We start from the raw sequence: 23,403 nt of genomic DNA on the forward strand, positions 1-23,403 counted from the left end.
GTGTAATAATAATCATATATTGCGGTCAGTACAAGTCGGTGGTTTTGGCCGTTGCGCGCGCGTATCGTGTGTCCTGCGCCAGGCTTTTTTTCGTATAATCAAAACAATCCGAAAGAAAAGTAACGACCAAAAGCAAGAAACAAAAAAAAAAACCACACGATATGCGTCGGTATTATATTATATTATGATTATATCCAGTCAAAATATTATTACACGGTTGAACGATTGCAAAATATAATATAATACTTGCATGTATTATAATATAATATTATTATGTAACGGACAACGGTCGACACCTCATCTCGTGCGATTGGTAAAAATTTATCGCTACTGCAGTCATTATAGATCGCATAAATCAGAAAAACAATGCACATATACTATGCCGAGAACGACGTTTCCATCATGTACGTACCACACATTAAAAATTATAAAATTTTTTTTCAGTAGAAAATTAGCATCATGAATTATTCGACTAATTAGATAAATAATAAACAATTTGCGAAATAAATATAATATACCTAAGTACCTACGTTCGTTTTAGCTGATTTCCGATGATTTTTTTTTATTTTTATGACGCATGAGTTGTGATATAATTTACGAATCTAATATTTATCCAATAAATATATTGCAAACTATTTAATAATATGGTTAGGTACTCATGGGGAATACACGTGAGTTGCGTGAACTGCGAATGAGGCCAACGAGAAAGTCAAAACTGACACACATCGCGATGACTCGTTTTTATATCTATAATATAATATACGCACACAATCACAATAATATTATAATATTATGTAATACGCGACTTTATGGATTTCGCTTTGCGATAAAAATTAAAAAATGGGAGATCCCTAAAAAACAAATCCTAATTCCTAATCTATTGTTACCTACAGTCTACACAGCACACACGCATATTATATAGGGCGGCACGCGTATTATATATCATATTAAATGTACGTTTAAACGGTTGGCCTGTACGGCTGCACAGTGGGATCGTTCACGTCGGCGAATCATAATTTATAGACATCGATAAATAAAATAAAAATCGGTCGCGGGCAATAAATGCATAAAAATCACATATTTGTATAATAATAATAATAGATAGGTAATATGCGTTTAGCGGCCGATCGGGTTAGGTTAGGTTAGGTGGTGGGCCGTTTTCACGCTTGTCGTTATTTATTTAGAACGGTCGTAGCTGGGGGGTGGCGAAGAGGACCCGCAGTGGCATAATATAATATTATTTATATATAGTCGAAAATGTGTACATATTATATAATATTATGTATGATGGGGACGGACAAAAGGGTTGCGTAAACGGACTCGGCGGCGGTGACTGTTGACAGATGTCTGTCTGCGATAAACAAACACGTATACACAGTACACACGTCGTACATACGTATATAGACCTAAATTTAATATACTGATGATGGATACAATTATTTATTGTCATGCGTCAGTCGAGTGCGTTCGTTTTTTTTTGTTTCCACGTACAAGTGCACCGCGCGAATCATTATCGTAAATGTACGTCCGAAAGCGGATCGACATAATATATTATATTGTTGTAATACGTTCGCGCACCTCGCCGCTGGACTTACATACAAAGACAGCGGATGCGATGTGTACCTATAAACACATACATATACGCGGTGTTTTTGGATCACGCTGGGAGAGTCAAAGAGGCCTTAATGTGACGACAAAACGTTCACGCTGGCAGTTGTACGCGTACGAGAGGGTTCGAATAAGGTACAAGTCATTACGACACGAGGGTAAATAATAAAAATAAAAAAAGGGTAAAAATAATCAAATAATATCAACGACGTGTGTGTGTGTGTTGTTTCCAGCTGAGAAATTCTTCCGAATCGACGCGCGTTCTCAATCGATTGGCTGCTGTATAGGTAGGCAACAATTATTATTCTACACAATAATATAATATGAGAGGTACATGTAGTAGGCACACTACAAACATGTATAACTGTTTTACTTCTATAGTATCTCATACGCGCGTTCGAGTGGAAATCAATTAAAATGGTTTCGTACGCTAAATCTTTACGGAAAAAACGAACAAACTTTTTTTTTTGTTCATCGATCATCATAAATATTTGCTTTTCAAATTATATTAAACACACCAATACATCACGCATTATAAGCGCCAACAATAAAAAAAGGGGCTAAGCCCCTCTAAACAAATGAGCTACCAAAAAACTAATACATTACGTAAAAATATATAAGTATCATAAAGAAAGAAATTTGTCAAATTTCATAAGTACAACTTATCAAGTAGCTCCCCATCCCCTCGAAAAACGTGAAGCCTATCTGCGCCTATATACTTTGTATATTATAAACTATAAAAGACAGACTTAACTACTTAAGATAAAATATCCAAGAAAAAAATGTCCAAATTGACATGTTATATTTCACGATGATATTAAAAATTGTAATGCCAACGATATAATATATTTTTTTTCAATTAATGGTCAGTGAATCGTGGAACATATAATGTATCTTAGGCATTAAAATTATATTTACGCTTCTTTCTTAAGACAAATAATTGGCGATAATTGAAATCTGTGTGATCACGTCATGTTAATCGGTATAAATAACTTTTATTTATAATTTTAATGTATTATTAATGTGTTATGTAATTTGCTATTATTTCAAACAACTCTTTTGTTGTTTTTAGTAGTTTTGTAGTGTAACGATAACCACCGGCGAAAAATCGCTCGCGTTATTATTTTAAGTACAGCACGTATAACCTCATCCATTCCCACGTAGTTAGTTTTGTTTACTCTGAACAATGCACCATATATAATATGAACCTATATTATTTTTTTATGTTTTATCACGCGTTCGTATTAACACCAATATCCGTCGTTGCAGACCGGTAATGTACGCGGTCGTTATAAACGACCCGCAATTAATTTCCGTGTCACACGGGACAAAACAAATAACGTTTTATAAAGAAATTATTATAAAATAGTCATATGAAAAAAAAAAAATAATAATAATAACAACAGAAAAAAACGTAAAACAGATCCCTTAAATGGCAGGAAATTTATATTATAATATATACCTGCAGGTATAACGACCATGGAGGTTATAGATAGGTACCTACGACACGTTAATAGATGTTAAAATGTTCTTCTTATTGTTTTAACGTGTCACGATTATTTTACATGCGTTATAATGCTGGAGGACTATCGAATCAGCTATAGTTACCCTTGGGCTTTGACAAATGTGAAGTCGTTTAGAGGGTTTAAAAAGGGGCGCGCGCGACGTTTCATTATATATAATAACGAGCAGGGGGGCTATTATTCTTGAAAAATAACTCAAACAGAATAAAACGTTTCGGGACGAGGTCATCTGCCGGATCAGCAGCAATTTATATATATATATACGTATACACTATAATATTGCATCGCTTAACGACGACGATAACGACGACACCCTCCAACCTCCCCATACACGTAGATTTTCGTCAAGTCATTACAGTACTATTATTATCATTATTGTTATTCAACAACGGCAGGGACCGAATAAGCAGGCCGATCTGCAGCAGTGTACACACATAATATATAATATTATTATGTAAATACTAAATACATAAATTGCACATATTATAATACACCTATTTATAACACACGATGCCGGTCTAACGATGCGCAATAATACGCCGCGGAGTGCTGCAGGTTATACACCTATACAGACATAATACAACACGAAGTCGTGTAGGTGCGTGTGTATGTTATATAGCCATATAGGCACTATCTGTTGCAGTGACGATTGCAGTTTGTAGTTGTTATACGCTTTGAACGCCAACACTGCGTATATAATATAATAATAGTATTAAATGCGTATAGCTACCTAATATGCTGTTACACCTGTTCACCGTTTAGCCCCTCGTTTTTATACATTATAATTATTATTTATATGATAACTGTGAGGATAGTTGGTATCGTTTAAATGTTTTATGTGAATAAACGCTAGAAATCATAGTTCTGTAATTTTTATACGCCATCGATGTTGATTTTTTTCAAAATAATGTATTATTATTTATATTTTTTCTAGACACAAAAAACTATTAGTGATGATAGTTAAATTCACGGTAATAAATGCACAAATAAATGCTTTGTTGAACGTCAAACTGCACTAAAATACTGCGGCTATGAATTTAGTCTCCTCGCTTGAAAACACTTGATAAATATCACCTGCGCTTACCAATAATTACTATATACATTTTTTAAAACGGAGATCTGCGCATCAATATGCCAACATAATACAGTCGACTACTGGAGATACCGCCATTGTGCAGGTAAATTTGTAACACGTTTCGTTTCGGTCAGTTTAAATAATTCCTCGAGAAAAAAAATATCTTCATTACTATCATCCGCACGGAAATTCATTCACTCAATTTCACATAATCCGGTACTATAACAAATCGTACCTCATATAATGTGTAAAGGAATACTCAAAAGATCCTTTTTCCTTTCTATAGTATGGTTCTTGGATCGCACCGACCAATATGTTCTATACTAAAAACGTAGAGGTTATTTTTTTCGAAACCTTAAAAGAAACATCCGCGTGGACCGAAGAGATTTAGATACTTATGTGTATCTCCTATTGTATTTTTTTTGCTAAATGACCATAATCTGTTTTCCCTTTTATTATTACAAATCATTGTTTTTTTTTGGAGAGGGGGGACATTATACCACCACCAAGTAACTTTTAAATATATTATATTCGTTTTAAAAATAACGGTATTTTCATTCATTTTATAATACCTTTAAGGTACCATTAACTGCAGCAAACTATTGTACTCAACTAAATAGCCGTTATAGAAGATTATTATATTATAATACCAAATAAGTACCTACTAATACAATATTCATAAAAGTACAGTTAGTACATAAGTAGATACATTTCTACATTCTATTAGTTATGCTTTCGTCGATTTCGGAATTTGTCTTAACATTTCCATACTCAACATATTATTATTTCTGAATAAAATTAAATTATAAGAATGGACATTGATAGTAAATATTAATACTCTGCTTTAGGTAAAGTTAATTCAACTTGAAAAATTTACCATAGATACCAACGTTACAAAGCTAACAATCTAACAGAATATAAAAAATATTTTTCAAAAACCGATATAAATAATGTAACGTTAGGTATATACATAGATGGTATAATACACCTATATAATATTATCTATATCGTGTTTTTAAATCTAAATAGAACAATTACATAGTATATTATACATTATACATATTGTCTTGTTATTCTTATACATTTTTTTTATATTATTATTACAACCACGTTTTGTTTTACATATTATTATTAAAAATCATTCCAGACCGTGTTGAATTATTTTCATTCTTACGGCACCAATATGGTATGGATGAATACCAATATATATGAGTACAGCATGTTTTTGTGTGTCCAATAGATAGATATTCAAAATATACACGCTTTTATGTTATAAACGGCTTTTCGCGCTACCAGTTCGTGATAAAAGACCATCCTATACCTATTTATACACTTAAGTTAGGGTGTACGGGGATATGTATTTTTTTTTTTTTATACAAACATCTGAAATTGAGACCCTGCAGTAAAACATTCAACCGGCCCTTCAGAAATTTGTCAAGCCTGTCTAGAACGCATATTTTCTATCAAAGAAACACGTCCACATGCCCTTTTATTATTTTATTGTTCATGGCCAATTTTGAATGTGACGTACAACGTAACCAATTGACATAAAGATATTATGCCGTCGACGATTTTACACGGTAGTCATGTATTCTAATTCAACGGTGTATATATAGAAACACTGACATAAAAATGCATTACCTATTCGCATTATAATATTGCAACTTGAGTTGATTTCGATACATGAAAATTATGCGAATCTTGTAGGTACTATAACGAATAAAATTGATTTTATAATTAATGATTTTTCAAACAAAAAATAATTTGGAGTAAGACAAGTATATATATTATGTATGTACACATAAAATATTATAATCAAATTAATGAAATCAATTTTTATATAAATTTAAATACGGCTCAAATTTCCAAGACCACCCCGTATGACGATTGACGATTTATATTATGGTCTTTATTATATTATACGTACGATTTGAACACAATCATATATGACTTGAGGGTGTATAATTTCACCGAATATATTATTTTTAAAGCTTTTATTGCAAATTAAACTATTGTGAATGTACCAGGGTAATTTTTTTTTTATATATTTTTTACCCAGCGTGCGTGTGTTCGCAGCATGTCGGGATTTGTTCGGGAAACAAATAAAAAAAAAAAGAAAAAAGAAACTACTATTTTTTTGTTTCCCCGACAAAAGTCATAAAAGAGAATAAAAACATATTCTGAATATTAAACAATGGATTATTGTTAATGATATAATAGGCACTCAGGGTGGCGGATCGGCGTGAAAACTAACAGTTCCAGTCACCCGTGGTGATTTGACAGACAGCTAACGTAGTGACGGGTATGAGTTTTATATATGTATAATAATATTAACCGTTTTGACACCACCCTCGTAGATTGCTTTATTTTTTTTAAATAGTTATTGTGTAGGTGGATTAAACGATGTAATAATGAGCTATACCGTATTATATAAAACATGTCTAATAACTAAATCATGTCCAATGCCAGTGATACCAAAAATTACGGTAATATAAAATATGATTTTCGCTTAAATATTTAAACACAATATATGGATACTATTTAGTAATTACGGAAATAAATAAATGTACCTATTTAGAATACTTTTATATAAGTATGTTAATATAAATTATACTCTTAATATTCTGGAATTTAAAAATACAGTTTGGTAAAGGTTAATCAAAGTTGAAGACTAGAATACCAAAAGTCATACCTATATATTATATGTAAAAAAATCTAAACATCTTCGTTTAATCTTATTGTATATAAGCTCTCCCGATTTTAATGGCCTCAATCTCCCAATGGTACACTTTCCCATGTATACCTATTTTAGTACTACCTAAAGGGTAAACGTTATTTTTCCCAAGTACCCGTCTATGTAATAACATCGTTTTTTCGTCGTATTATTGTCTCATTATAATTTATGTTTAAATTAATATGAATATACAAATATTAAAAAATTGAAGTATATAAATTATTTTCTCTAACTGTGTGCTATAATAATAGTAAAGATACCAATAAAGTATAGGTTTTAAGTATAAGTCGATTATATAAATTTCAATAGACTAAAACTTTGAACTTTTAATTTTGTACTAAATATTGATTATATACTATATATTATATAGATACTTCAGATAATCAATAAACATATTGCTAACCTGGAAAAGCTTATAATTTTTAAAAAAAGGAGAGTTTACCATATTCCCACTAAAATATCAAGTAATAGGCAACAATAGCTTAAATTATTATAGACTAAGCAAAAGTTTTATTTCAAATTAAATTAAATGTAAACATGTAAATTTAAGTTAACTAGTTCATGTTGTTTTTTTTAATAATATTTTTCGTAAAAATACATTTTAAGAGTTATTTTCTATTCCTATACCTAACCTTGAATTTAATAATATTAAATTCATAATACATATACCTAAAAATTTAGTCAAATAACAGTTAAATATTGGCCATGCCCGATAATTCCACGGTCCTATGGTTTTATGTGTCGTATAAAACGCAATACTAGGTATATAATAATATAGTAAAACTTATACCTATTATATATAGCACCTCATCATAAATTATATTTATTATGTTTGTGTCTGCATTCTGCTGCAGTGATGTCTAATGCGCATTTCTAAACAATAATATATGATGTATATAATGTGTTTACATATTATTTTCGGCTATATAACGTGTGAAGTACGATAAAATGGTGCATATCTGTTTTTCCATTTTTTTAACAGCTATACAATTAGGTTCAAAAAGAAAAAAGTCGTAAAAAAAATAAAGTAAAACATCCGATTAAATGTTTTGTTCGGCTCCAGAATAAAGAATGTATAATAGAAAGTCTTTGTCGGTCTTTTTTTTCGGCGACACATGCATATTATACACTCAGGCGATATCTTAAATAGATATATATGTATAAGATTTCCTACATTTTTTTAAACTTAAACTGGCAACAAATCGGTTACAATGGCCGTCGCATCTGGTATGTGCCCGGAACAAAATGGCGGCGACGGCACCCTTTGCGCCCTTTTTTCTCTTTCACTATTGATTTCCGTTTCCCCTTGTATAATACCATACACGTATTTGTCGCCGCCGTTTCTGTATATACGTACAGAGCCATTCGGCCGAGTGAGATGTTACATGTGTGCTGTGTCTATGTGTGCGTGTGACAATAATAATATAAATCCCAGAGGAAAAAAGGGAGAACGCGTCCCTCTCGTGCATTACATATACATATATGTTACGTATACATATATATATAGTTACAGAATATTACGAGTATTATATTATTATTTTAAAAGGATTTCTTTTTTATCTCCCCTATTTGCCCTTTTCTGAATATAATATACCTAACCTACAATATAAGTGCGCGTTTGTATTGTAAAAAAAAACGTAATCTACGCGAAAATCCATACAGACACTCCTCTTCCTGCTGCATTTTCGTCGCGTAAACACTGCCCCCCATTGATTGTCAACGCGTCCATATTGTTATTGTTATACTATTCAGTTGTTGATGAAATGTAATAATAATATATTAACATTGATAACACTGCGTATACATATATATAATCATATATCGTGTTATATACGTGTGTGCACGCGTGTGATATATAGATGAGTAGAATTGCCATGTTTGTATGTCTCCCAACAGAACGTTTTGACAACCTAAAACGGGCTATACGAGTGGAACACTGATTAATCGATATTATATGTGAAAAGAAACGTGCCAGTCATCAACTATATATATATTATAAATATAAAGATACCTACCCACATACATACAGTATACAATATCATAATTTTCGTTCGAAACTTGAAATGGTTACGCTATATATAAATATATAAAATAATTTTATTCAATTGTACGTAAAATATCTAAAATTATAAAAAACTATACAAGATACCAAACAATTTAAATACCTAGAAACTTTTGAAGTACAGGATAAACTCAAATTAAATATACTAAAGCCTAAAGGTATCTAAATATTATAAATAAAATAAAATATTTAATATTATGGACAACCATATCTTTATTCTTTATTATATTTTTAATTATTATTATGATAGTTGGCTAGTATTATGAAACAGAATATTTTGCATTGGTATTATGATAGATAAATAAATAAATATTGTGCATCCAACCATCAATAATAGTTCTATTATTTTCGTTATAATTAAAATAAAACTACATTTAGATCGATTTATACTTGAAATAAAATAATAATTCAAATAATGGCTTGTCAAGGAAAAAAAAGAAAAGAGTCACATGATGAAGACAAATATTCGTGCCAATATTGGAAAGATGTATACAAGAAGAATAAGTTTACTTTGAATTCAATTATTTGTATAGCGTGTTTTGGAATTGGAGTGATTGTATCTAACCATTTGAATAGATAAACAGACCTTTTTTGTTACCAATTCAATGCAATTGCATAAATAAAGTATACTTACACAAATAAGTTTTTGAATTTTATAATGCATTTATTTTTATACATTAAAAGTTTAAAAATAATAAATAAACAAAAAAATATAGTTCATCTTTCAAAATATATAGGCACAATAATATTTTTACAAATACGATATTAAATTTAATATTATATACGTTTATGTATTTGTTTAATTAAAATCAAAATGACAAAAAAAATACTGTTAAACCGATGCGTTTTTTTATCATATTAACGTAATCGTATACAATTCCAAATTATGTAGTCATTATTCTCATGTTAAATTATGAAACGTGGGAGTATAGTTTATACGAATCTATCATATTTTTCCCGCAATAGTTAAAAACATGCTGTATCAACCTAGATAAAACAATAATTGACCTAAATTACTTCAACCACAAAATCATATTATACTGAGTTATCAGCGGCTATTTATATTATTATATAATATGTTGTTATAAAACTATAGTAATCGAATAATGTAAAAAATTAATTGTATGAATAAAATATCAAATAGAATATATTTTAGTAAGTTTTAGTAAATTTAAATTATGTTTATTCTTAACTTCTTAAGTTATTTTTTTGCAGTTATGGGTTTTACTTACCATTCCCCGTTCTTTTTCGAAATTACAAGTACCATTGGTAGATTGATGGTATGGAGGAATTGGCATACTTGGAGTAAACATTAATTGCAAATTGGTTCCAGTCGCGGTGAATGCCTGCAATATAGATAAATAAATAAAAGATATAGGTAGTAGGTATTTGGGTATATTATATATTATTTTTTTATAGTCTTTAAATTTTTCTATGTTAATTAATAGTTACTGTGTGAAATCAAAAAATATTTAAATACAAGTTTATATTTTAATCATTAATAATTGTGTTTAAAATAAAAAGAACTTACAATGTCTACATGACCTTCACGGCATCCGATTTGAAATCTACTTTGACGTTCTTCGTGTGGTCTGTCTCTGTAACCGGTGTATCGAACCTAAAATCATATTATAAAACAAGTTATTTATATTTCAATATACAATATACATTATACATATTTGACGAAACAGAACTCAAAATGTATATATTATATTGAATCTAACTTTTCAAAATTGTATCATAATATACTATATGTTTATTATTCATGAATACTATTACAACTTTCAACTTCTAAGTTATAATAGCATATTAGCGTATCATTGCTTATACTTTTTTTACATTTTTTGAAAAAATGTTAGTTACTCTTTTTTTATTTAATTTTGATATTATACAATTTATTGAATTTTTGGCTAATTACATTTGTCAATTTTAATCTATTGCACACAGTACTTAAATAATGTATGTTTATAGAAACAATTGAATTTATAAAGGTAATAATTTCACAGAAATTTTATTTTTTTAATAATAAGGTTAACTATTTATATTGTGTTAACTATTCCTCTATAACGGGATAATTTGGTTTGATTATTTATTTTTAGTTTTATTCGTTTGATCAACTACAATTTTTTTAAAGAAAACGATAACTTAAATTAATAATATAGCTTAAATATTAGTAAAATATTTAGTGTACTTTGAACTTTTAACTTCAAAGTCACGACGCTCAATGAATTTTAAATATAATTAATATAAAAAGTAAGCCAACTTTAACATCAGTCTCTTCTATATAGTTGTTTAATTAACTTATGTAGTAGATTTTTAATATCTTGAGCGAATTACTTATTGATACAACACCTTTCGTATCATAAAAATTATTGTGAATTTATATTTTTATTTAAACCAGTAATATCTTGTATTATTTTTAAATACACAGGCCTAAATAACAAAATATATATTTCCAAGTTTATCCAATATTACAATTATCTCTACGTAGTGTAAGACTACATTAAGGCAATAAGGCTATTTAATAATAAAAATTTTGACCACAAACTCATAAGTTTGGAAGTTGTATCTACAGTATGTTATCTTGAATTGTATGTATACATTAATGTTTTTTATTATTTATTTTCTATAAGTGACAAACTAGTCAAACTATCAAGTTTAAGGCATAAACACATTACCAAGTACGTTAGTGGCGTCTCCAGCACAAAATAATTTTGTTCTGTATTGTGGGCTGGATTTAAACTTTCAGATAACAAGGATAAATCTTTATTTGAGGTCCTTAACAGTAAAAAATTTAAAATACCCAATATTTAAGTAATTAAGGAAAAAAATTAAATTCAATATTTGATTGAAATGAATAATTCTGTGTTATATCATCAGTGTTGAGTTATATTTAAGTACAAATTAAGTACCTACATCTGCTACATCTTATATAGAATAAATAAATTAGTATCTCGTTGGTAACTAAGATTTAAATTATGGAAATCTATATAAATCTCGATGTGTTATGCATTTTCAATGATCGTTTACTTATTTAGTCGTTTAAGCATTTTACATTAAATATAATATTACCACGACACCTTTTTATATATAGTATATATGACTATATGAGTACAGAATAATAATACTTTGCTAGGCTTTTCCCCTGTAATAATTTTCTTTTATGCTGTTGTCATAATTTTTAGATTACAATAGTTTAATGTTTGGTAAATCATATAACTATTCAAACGTTTATATCTATATACTAAAATATTGTTCGCTGGATGCCCCAATTTTGCTCTAGTTAAGTACTCAAATTATATCTTGACGTATTAATTTTAAATGCCCTGAAAACCCATCAAATCCGGATTGTAATTATAACTATTAGGGTAGATTTCTTCTATTACATAGGACATACGTATGATAATAAGATAATAATATTCAATAATAAATATTAATAATATTAATACCAACATTTTTATTTTTGATAGAAAAAAACAAAACAGTAAAATAAAAGTTGGGCAGGCCCGAGCCTAGTCAATAGTCGGCCTACCCTGTAAACGTGCCACTGATTTTTATAAATACGTGCAATGTGTTATTATATCTCCATATTTATATTACGAGTAAATAGAACATATATTTCAATATTTGATTTTACTAATTATTATACTAGATGATATCTAGGTAGGTACTAAGTATATGTAATTATGTTTATAAGAAAATAATTTTCATAAACAAGTATTAGTAGTATTACATTTGTTAAGAACATCTACAACATATACGAGTATTTATGTGTAAATGGGTTGTGCAGACTATATGTAAATAAAAAGGAATAAATCAATTTGGTAATTTTTCAAATAGAAAATAAAAACATTGGTAAAAACTAATAATATAATATAGTAATTTTAAATATAATTATTACCATAACACAACCTCATCGCCATACTAGTGAACATGACTATTGTAATTAGTCGCAAAAAATATGAAACTCGTTTTATACATTCAGTACAATATACAATAATGCGGTTAGTTACTTATAACGCATTCATTAGGTAAGGTTGGAAAAATTTCGTGATTCACCTTTCATTTTCTGTTGTACAATCTTTAATCTTTTTTACCTCTTTTAGATGTATGTTAAAATATACAAATAGATTGGAATATTAGATATAGGTAAACCGAATTACTCACTACCGTTTTGAACATACCTTATATATCGTTGCAAGTTATACAGACTTTTTAATCACTATACACAGCCATAAATTCAGCATTGATCATGCTCATGCATAACAGGGTATTATAATAAAAAAAATACATAAAAAATATTTTATAACAGGTCAGTCAACATTGTCATACAACAAATTATTTAGGATTTGAAATACCATCGGTGTATTAATGAAATAATAATATATTCATATAATATACAATGAAGTAACGTTTATTAGATCTATCTATTATTATATAAACTCATATAATTTACTATATTTCATTAAAAGCGAAAAATAATGTTATATTTAATTACGTTGAAATATATTATTGTATAAAGTTATTATATCGAAACTGAATTAATATAAATACCGAAATATTATTATATATATTCCCATATTGGTACTCTTATATATATTATTTTATTTACTGTTTTAGCAGTGTATTGCTATATGCTTTATAAACCCTTCCTCCCCAATCTAAATTGTCAAACCATCTCAGGTATTTTATTTAAAATATTTTTCTGTACTTTAATACTCATAATTGTCTTTTATTTATTTGAATTATTATTATTTATTTATTTTTGGCTGTCATGGTAGTCATAAAACAGTGAAAATAAAAAAATATAAAGCTCTTTTGTGTATTTAATAGAAAAACTAATATGTGAGAACTGTGAAGAATATAAATAACTTAATAAAAATATAAATTATCAAAACATTTAATAATTTATTTTTAATATAATAACATATAATGTATTGTGATTGTGTAATATTCATTAAATTATTATACTTGAATATTTGATTATTAAAACATTATTTATATTATATAATAACGATAAAAGGCGTCAACTAAGATAATACAAATAGTATACATTTTTAAACCTTAGTTTTACAAATTTATAATATAATCCGTATAAACTACAAAATAATAAATGTTTATTGAAAAAAACCCAGTAAATTTTCCATAGTTAAGTATCTATGATAATTTTCATAAGTATTGATGATGTACGTCAGTTTAAAAAATTAGATTAAATTAAAATCACTACTTATCGTATTAATTATTAAATAAACACTTTAATTTAACTGTAGACATTATAATAATATCATTATTCATTAAAGATTAAATAATAATTGTAAAACTATACTTGAACAATTTTATATAATACATTAAAATTTGACGTCATTAAATAATTATGTATTTTTGTACTTGGTCATGTATATCAACTTTCCTTACCACTGTACTTACCAGTGTTAAATGAATTTATTACAACCCTACTGTAATGATCATAATCATAATAATATAACCCTATGTAATAACAATAAAAGAATACTGTGTCACCGAATTCCAATGATACAATACCCATACACTTATATTGCCGGCCGAATTTTTCTCATTTAAAAATTCAATACCTACTCAAAATGCAATTCATACCATGACGTGATAAATAACAGTCTTTACACCCACCAACCTGAATCAGCGGGAGACTGCTTTGAAATACTCGAAAATCGTTTTAAACACACATCTACCATTAACCAGTTGTACCGCACGATATATACTATACATTTAAGTCACTAGAAAACCAAATTTCACGGTTAAATTATTCTGTTTAATTATGAATATGGGACTTTTAAAAATACACATTCAGTGATAGCTATGAATTATTCTGTATGTATTTGATATATCTTTTTATGATACTTAATAAAATAACATAGTTTTATACAGTTGAATGTGAAAATGAATACCTCTAAATGGGGCTTTATTATTTAAATGTATAAATATACATTATATCTAAGAAAATATATCTAAAAAGATTAATTAATTAATTAATCAAAATTTTTTTTTTTTTGTATAATTGTTGGTATAATGGCATAATGTTATGAGACTCCATACGTATTATTATCGCAGTATCATAGTACATTTTAAAACATTCTTAACTTGCTTCAAAATTAAAATATCAACAAAAAAAACCTATGTTGGTATTTAGACAATATTCTCAGGCACTTTTAAATTTTACAATAAAACAATTCACTCTAATATTAAAAATAACATAGTAAAATGGATTTTTCATTCTTAACGTATGAATGTCCTCTTTTAAAGAATATAAACTGAGGGTTTTCACACTAATGGGTCTTCCTCCTCATATAATTCATGTAGTATTATAATAGTAACAAACTAAGTAACTATAAGTAAGTTTGTTACTTAGTTATAAACTAATAATTAATGGAAATATTTATCTGTATACCTATGCTAATTTTATATTTATTTTAAAATAATACAAACTCCGTTCTTGTGTATAGCTATATACAAAACACAAATAACCAAAACTAATAATAGGTATATTTAAAAAAAATAGTGCTGCGTGTATGAAAACACCAATTTATATATAAAATATTATATTTTTTCTGTAACAACTAATAAGTAAAGTATTATAATACCTACCCGATAAGTAAATAACCTACTTCTATTTTTTACTTAAATGTGAGTTAAATGTTTACACAATATACTATAATTTTATATGTATAATATTATTATTTATTACATTGTGTATTATATGCGATAATTTATATGACTTAAGTCAAAATAAATAGAAAATATTAATAAATTGTTCATTAAAATATGAAAATGCGGTTTTTTCATACAATCACTATAGTGATCAGACATACAAACATTAAATTTCGTTATTTGCAGTTAATATAATAACAAGCTTTACCTATAAACTTATAGCTTAAATCCTGAAATCAATAATATTTATTTTCTCAATAATTTATAATTATAACTTACTATAAATAAATACTGGTAAGATTAAATTTAAATGGAACAACAAATGTATGTAGCCTATTATTAAAATATATATAAAAAAATAAGGTAAGTTTTATAATATATAGTTTTTGAAACGCAGATATAGCTATATAGGTCCATTGATAAGTCATATACGATATACCTAAGTAACCACAGTCAAAATAACATTAAGACTACACACTTTTATAAATAGTCTAAATACTATAATATTATAATATGAGTGTTAATATTTATAATTATCTAACACTTAACAGTCTACTTAATCAATACATCTCATAGTATTCAGTGTTACTCGTCTGTATTTAGGAAGTACCTACCTATATTATGAGTTGTAGCGAGTATAGTCAATAGTAGGTATATTTGTATCAAATAGTAAAATCATAAATAAATAAATAATATCGAATAATAATGTATTTTTTTGACTCATAACATGTAAAAACAATTTATGGATTGCATTGCATCGTACAGCTTAAATTAAACTTATAAGTTACTAAGTTAGATATTATTATACCTAACTTAGTAACTTATAAGTTTACAAAAAACCATAATATATATAGTTAGATATGAAACTATTTAAATTTTTATAATATAGTATGTAGGTACCATACTACCATTATATCGGAGTGTATCAATACGTAAATACACTTAAAGGTACCCATATGGCCATGTATAATGTACAATAGGTATTTATCAATGGGAATGACTTTAAAGTTATATAAATATGTAGAGGTAAAATAGGTTACTCACGTCACTCTCACGACTCAAACGCCTGAAAAGTTCGTCGGTTTCAAATTTATTCTTCTGGTCGGGCACGACGCGCGGCATCTTGAATATGAAGCGAGGCTTGGGCGGCTGTTGCTCGTAGAGGCTGCCGCACATCGGGTCAAACGGCATCATACCGGCAGCCATCGATCCCAGATCGTTCATCATCAACATTATTTCAATATATCTCGATTGACTTTTTGATTTTTAATATACACCTATTACGTGTATATAGGTAAGTGTATACGTTGTGTGGACGGTACGATATTGTACGACTGCAGTGGTCTGTGATCAAAAAAAGAACACTTATCGACTACAGTATCGTCTCAGAGTACCTAAATATGATTTGGAGTGTGCGCGTGAAAGTAATTACTAGTAAAAAATTTTCAAAAAATCCAACGTGCGTTCGCAGAAGCGGACGGCACGACGACGCGGAACCGTTTGCCGCGCGCGGACGAGGTGACGGCAGCAGCAACGAGTTTCTGAGGGGCGCGCGCGTCCGTCCCGACCGAACGACCAATAGCGAAATTTCACGAGCAATCCGGTCTCCACCCATTATTGTTAGCGGCCGCGATCAGAGAGGGTTCTTGGGTTTTCACCCTTTGCCGACTGTTCGATGTCTTATTAAAATCACAATTATGCAATGTATTTCACTGCAATTGTATACGACGTGAAAAATTAAAACAATATTTATATGGTCCTGCAATGTTCATTATATATTATTATTATTTTATGTTTTATAATACTAAGCTGATACTGCATGACGTCGTTCGTGATAAATTAAATACACATATTCTTAAGCTGCATTAAATGTTAAGTGGGCAGATTTTTGGTTATTTGGGTTGTTTTGATCAAATATAAAATACAGGTCTAAAATTATATCTAATCATTTATGTAAGTATATAAAATAAATATTTTTATTTTCTGTAACAAATAGTAACAATGTATAAATAAAAAAATACCAATAGTTTTTTGTGAATCAAATATACATTAAATATTTATATGTTAAAAAGTAAAACGTAGCATATGATAATACGGATTTATTGATGAATATTTTATGAAAATTATTCGAAAACTGTGGATTTGCATAAGTTGTAAGTATATGAGTCGTATATGTTTTTGGACTTTGACTTTGCAATGTCTATAGTAAATATATTATTAATTAAAGCTAAATGCTGATCCTGCACAGCATTGCAAATTTTTTCAAATACAAAACAATTTAGGTACCTACTTACTATTTGATGAATTTTAGATTTATAAACTTATAAAAACAACTTACGAACTACGAAGTTCCATGTATTACATTATTACATTTTCCAACTTATAAGTCAATATATTGATTGAGAACTTTTATTTTTAACAGCATTTAAAGAAAAACACTAAAATAGTTTAAAATGATTGTGTCTACTTAACTTAAAAACAGTGACAGTAACGTACCAATGGTTTTAGACTAAGACTATAAAAACTAACAACTTGAAGAAGTTGTCTTGACCAGAGAGGTCAAGACGCATAATATTCACCACACGAAATATTTTTCGCAAATATTTAATATAGAGTATAGACTATAAAATTTGTATGAATTTATTTTCTAATAAACTAGCAATATGTTGATTTTTTAAAAATGCTTCTCCATCTCTACCATAAAACAAATTGTTTTGTGCATAAACTTTTTACGTATTTTATAGGTAGGTTTATTTGGGTTCTTATTTGGTTTCTAATTATATACGTAGATAAATCAGGATTTTCCCAATACTCCTCCAGATATCTGTAAAAAATATATTCATTATCGTGTAAAACCCTAGAACAACTCAAAACCTATACCTACGGCTTTACCTATCTAACAAACTATTTAAGTCTGAAAACTGATAAGTAAAAAAAAAAAACTATATTTATTTTTAAAAAATAATTATAAAAAACAAAATACCTACTTTAATATTTTTAACTGTGTATAATAAAATAAAAAGTATAAATAGGTACTTCATTTGCTAAACAATTTAACTTATAAATAAATTTAATAAAAATAAAGAAAGAAAACAATAATAATAAAAATAAGCAGATAATTTAAAATTTGAACAAATATTTCTTTAGTTGAATAATTGTAAAAACAGACATTCAATTTTTTTTTGTTTCTGTTTTTAATACAGCTAGGTAACTGGTGATTTTAAATTTAAAAAAATATATATATCCGATTGAAGAAATATTTGTTTTAATTACTGTTAAAAATGATTAACTAACCATACATTTGATGTTTTTGTACAATTTTTCCAGAACACTATTTTGAGTATTGATAATAATGACAAATACGAAATGAATAAGAATTTTTTTCGATTTGGTACGAAAAATCATCTGGTTGATGAAAATATTTAGTAACATAAATACAATAAAAATATTTTCATCCAAGAACGCTTCGCCTATCACTTAACCTCGGTATTATATTATAATATACTTACTGATTTGATTAAAACAAAATCAGACTGTTTCAACTACGGTTTATAATATTCTATCTTTTAAACCGTGGTTTCAACTTTCAAACACAGTATGACGATTAGTAGGTAATAGGTATAGTAGGTATACATGTATAATATTTAAATTTTAAATTTAAAAAGATATAAAATTACGTACCAAATGCAAATTTGCATTCTATATTTCTATTACACAGTGCTCGAATCTGGGGGGGGGGAGACGTAAGGGGACGGAACTCTGCTACTTTTTATTTATTTTTTTTTTGCGTACTCCAGCTTTATTTTTTCACATGGACGGGAGGATGGCATAAACTTATGTCCAAAATAATTTTTATTAAAATGTGGATTTCAATTTATAATATAACGAATTTTACCAAATATTGTTCATATTATATCTAATTATTAAGTATTTTAAAACAATAAAATTTAAGTTCGAGTTTATAAGATTATTTTTTTTACTGACCAACAACCATTTTAATTTCTATATCCACAATCAATTCTTACACTATTAATTATTACACATTAAATTTAAAATCCCAAACAATTATTTTTCAATTTCAAAGAATAGCTATAAAATGCCATAAAAACCTTAAAATTATTTTGCAAGATTTCAAAGAAGAAAATTTATTTTTGTCTTCAAATTCAGTATAAGAATAATTGCATAACCAAAAAATAATTTTTGCATTGTGCGCTTTATTGTTTCTGCAATAGTTTTTCCGACAGAAAGTGATAATTCTGAAATCTGAAAGATAAATAAATAACATGCTATGTTGAAATTAAGTAATAGGTTAAATTCATAAATGTCTAAATGATGATACTTACTTTATCTCTATATGATTTAAGTAACATTTGAAAATGTAGTAGATAGAGTTTCCTCGTTATATATAGTCACCAGTTAAGTACAGGTACAGTAGTCAAATCAGAGATTCTTGTTTCACCCTAGTTCTAAGATATTTTTAACATTTTCTAGCATTTCCTTAATTGATTCCGGTACATATGATAAATGTTTAATATCTTATTTCAAATTGAGTAAATGATGTTTTTACATATTCATCGATTCCTTGAAAAAATAAATAAAAATAAAGCACATCAATAAATGTATATCGTCTATATCACATTGAATTGAAGATTTACTAGCCCGATAAGCTCTTATTTGGAACGGAGTATACATACTACGTACCTAACCTAACCTTTACGTATTAAACAATATGGAATTCCGTACTTGTATTGTATCCATTTGTTTTGAAGCCATGCATAATATGCCGCAATAATTATTCCGCCTATAATGGCTATTCATATAATGATGTGTTAGTAATTTTTTATTCAATTGTATGCATCGATGACACTTTTCATAAAATTATAAATTCTGGCCCAACTTGATTTTAACCATAAACATATAACCATAACCATATAACAATAAAAATTGATGTTAAAATGAAATCATTTAAATGTACCATTATACTTTAAAATAATAATTTAATGATACATTATTAAAAACGTTAGCTTAACTTTTAACTTCTGAATTATTAAATATCGTGGTATAGTTATATTCAAGACTAGATTAAGGGCATAAATGATAAATATTAAGGGGGTACTCACAAATACGGTAATCGACTTTATCACATTTTTAGCGATCAATTTCTAGACACCCGATCACCATTCCCTACCGAATTTCCAGTGAAACGATTTTCACTCAACCACCTCAAAGGTGCCGAAGGCGGCTTTTACATACCAGAATCGAGTTTCACCAGCCCCTAGTAATAATAATACATTAATAAACTATTATCAAAAATAATTTTGATACTAAAAAACGGGACAAACCTGAAACTTATGTTCAAAATAATTTGGATTTGTGGATTTCAATTTATAATATTACGAATTTTACAATTTTCAGTATCAAGATTATTTTTGATAATGTTTATTAATTTATTATTATTATTTTTATCACTTATATATTTTTTTGAAGTTTACTTATTAACTAATTATAATATCACACTGTTTTTGCTTATAATGTATTATAAATATCGATTCTATAAATTAAAATATTTGTGTAACTTAAAAGTGGTATTCAAAATATAAGTAAGGTTGTCAAGGGTGGTGTAGGGGCAAAGCCCTCCACTGGTCTGTGTTAAGTAATTGTGAACTTGGAACGTAGTTTTTAAATCGTTTGATTGAGCTCCTCTACTTAATTTTTCCTAATTTGAGCACTGACATAAATGTTATTTTAACTAATTATACAAATTATAATGATTTTGTTTATACATAAGTTAAAATTAATGTGTAACATTTTATTTATAATTTATAATTTTTAGTTTTTACATTCAATAAAAATGTTATAGCAATAATTCATTTAAGTACTTACTACTTATATATTGAATATTTATAGATGGATACAACAATAATTATTACAAAGTTTTATTTTTATAGGTACCATTTTATATGATAATGACGTATGTGGTATCTATATGCATATTGCGGTTATCACAAAACTTCTGAGGGGATGCATTTAATAGGTAGGTAAGTAGTATCAATATTCAAAGTAAAAGTATAGTATGTATTATCGAAGTATCAAAAAAATAAAAATTATTTCAAAAATATTAGTTCCATCTTCTTGTCAAAGACTATCCTACTTCTATTTTATTCATGTCATAATTTGAAACTTTTATTAAATTGTTAACTGCTTACATATTAAAAATAATTAAGTGATTTACGAAGGAGTCTCTCAAAGACCCTTCTCAAAATCATCTCCGATGGCGTACAATAAATACCTAATACAATTTTGATTGTCGCATTCAAAGAGAGGTTGATTAAATCTGAAATTAATTTGGACAAGAGTCATCAAAAAATAGTATGTACTATATACCTACATAAATCGTAATTATATTATGTAACAAAAATTATAATAATTTCGATTAATCAAATTATTTCATATAAATGTACAACATTTTGTCCGCGACATCTACACATATTTTACGAATAATATTTATTATTATATTTTTTTAACAAACAGCGACCTCCAGGATGATTGAAAAATTTAGTAGAAATGAAGAAAAATTGAATAATAAATTAAATGTATTTGTCTCATTAGTATGTTAAACTGTTAGTGAGAGAGAGAGATAAGCATAGGTACATATCATGTAAACGTAATAACATGTTATACATCTATATATGTATATAGGTACCTACCTACTTTCCCATTGATAATTGTTATAAATTTGAATAAAATGTTTTTTTTTTTGATAAGTGTTTTTTCTGCATAAAATTCTATTCAATATTTTTGTCCCAACGGACACCTTGGACCCCCCTCAGATATGGCCTTGACAATTATATATAAATATATCCATATTTAAGACACTCATTGTGATCAATGTTTGTATTTTTGAATAAACTATTCTCATATAATTTAGAATATTTATTACACTATAGGTACAAAAAAATATTTAATTTATTTCATCCTAGTGTTTTTTTAAATACATATTTTTTCTTTAATAGTTTATAAACTCAAGCCCAATACCGTTAATGTATTGATATAAAGGAAATGTCAATTATTGAATATAATTGTTTTAACATTTTAAGTTTCTTTAAGTGGACTTATAATTTGTGAACAAGTGGGAAGTATTAGAGTATGGCTTTATAAACATTTGTAAAATAGTCAAACTTCAAGTATGTTTTTTTCTTGAATTCCAAACTTACAATATGAAATAGATTTTCAGTATGTATTTATATGAGAATTTATCAGTTAAAATAAATTTACCTTCTTCATGTAATATTTTAATTCATGCTAAAAATATTTATACAAATTAGTATAAAATAATAGGGTTTATTGTCATCTTGATAATCTAAACATTTGAAATCAATTAAACAACATACAAAAATTGGTTAGTGTATTGCTTAAAATACAAAAGGTTTACTGTATCATTAAGTAATTATAGCAAAAACCAAAAAGTTAAATATAAGCTCGTTGTTTTTTGTACAAAGTTATTTTCACAATTTTGAATTAGCAACAAAAAAAAACAAACAAAAAAACAAAAAAAAACCAACAGATTTTTAACTTAATTTAATGGAATTAAATGTGGCTGTACTGAAATATAGTTTTAATATAAAAAGTTATGGTACCTATGAAGTATGAATATTCTGAAAATATTCTAGTTATGTAATGTATCTAATTAAATAGTTAGTTTCACAAATTACAATTA

The 23,403-nt window shown here is 27.4% G+C and overlaps 1 protein-coding gene across 1 annotated transcript in view; it reads right to left on the reverse strand.

Moving 5' to 3' along the window:
* Positions 1-16,919, reverse strand: part of LOC113557178 (protein big brother-like) — a 29,129-nt gene extending 12,210 nt beyond the window's left edge. Inside the window, exons 1-3 of the mRNA XM_026962533.1 lie at positions 16,731-16,919; positions 10,534-10,620; positions 10,235-10,348 (exon numbers count right to left, since the gene is read on the reverse strand). Of these exons, the coding sequence (XP_026818334.1) occupies positions 10,235-10,348; positions 10,534-10,620; positions 16,731-16,919 (390 nt within the window). The remainder of the gene's footprint in view (positions 1-10,234; positions 10,349-10,533; positions 10,621-16,730) is intronic.
* Positions 16,920-23,403: the final 6,484 nt, after the last annotated feature.

This window comes from Rhopalosiphum maidis, chromosome 3 (assembly GCF_003676215.2).
Source record: "Rhopalosiphum maidis isolate BTI-1 chromosome 3, ASM367621v3, whole genome shotgun sequence".
In the NCBI taxonomy this organism is placed as follows: Eukaryota; Metazoa; Arthropoda; class Insecta; order Hemiptera; family Aphididae; genus Rhopalosiphum; species Rhopalosiphum maidis.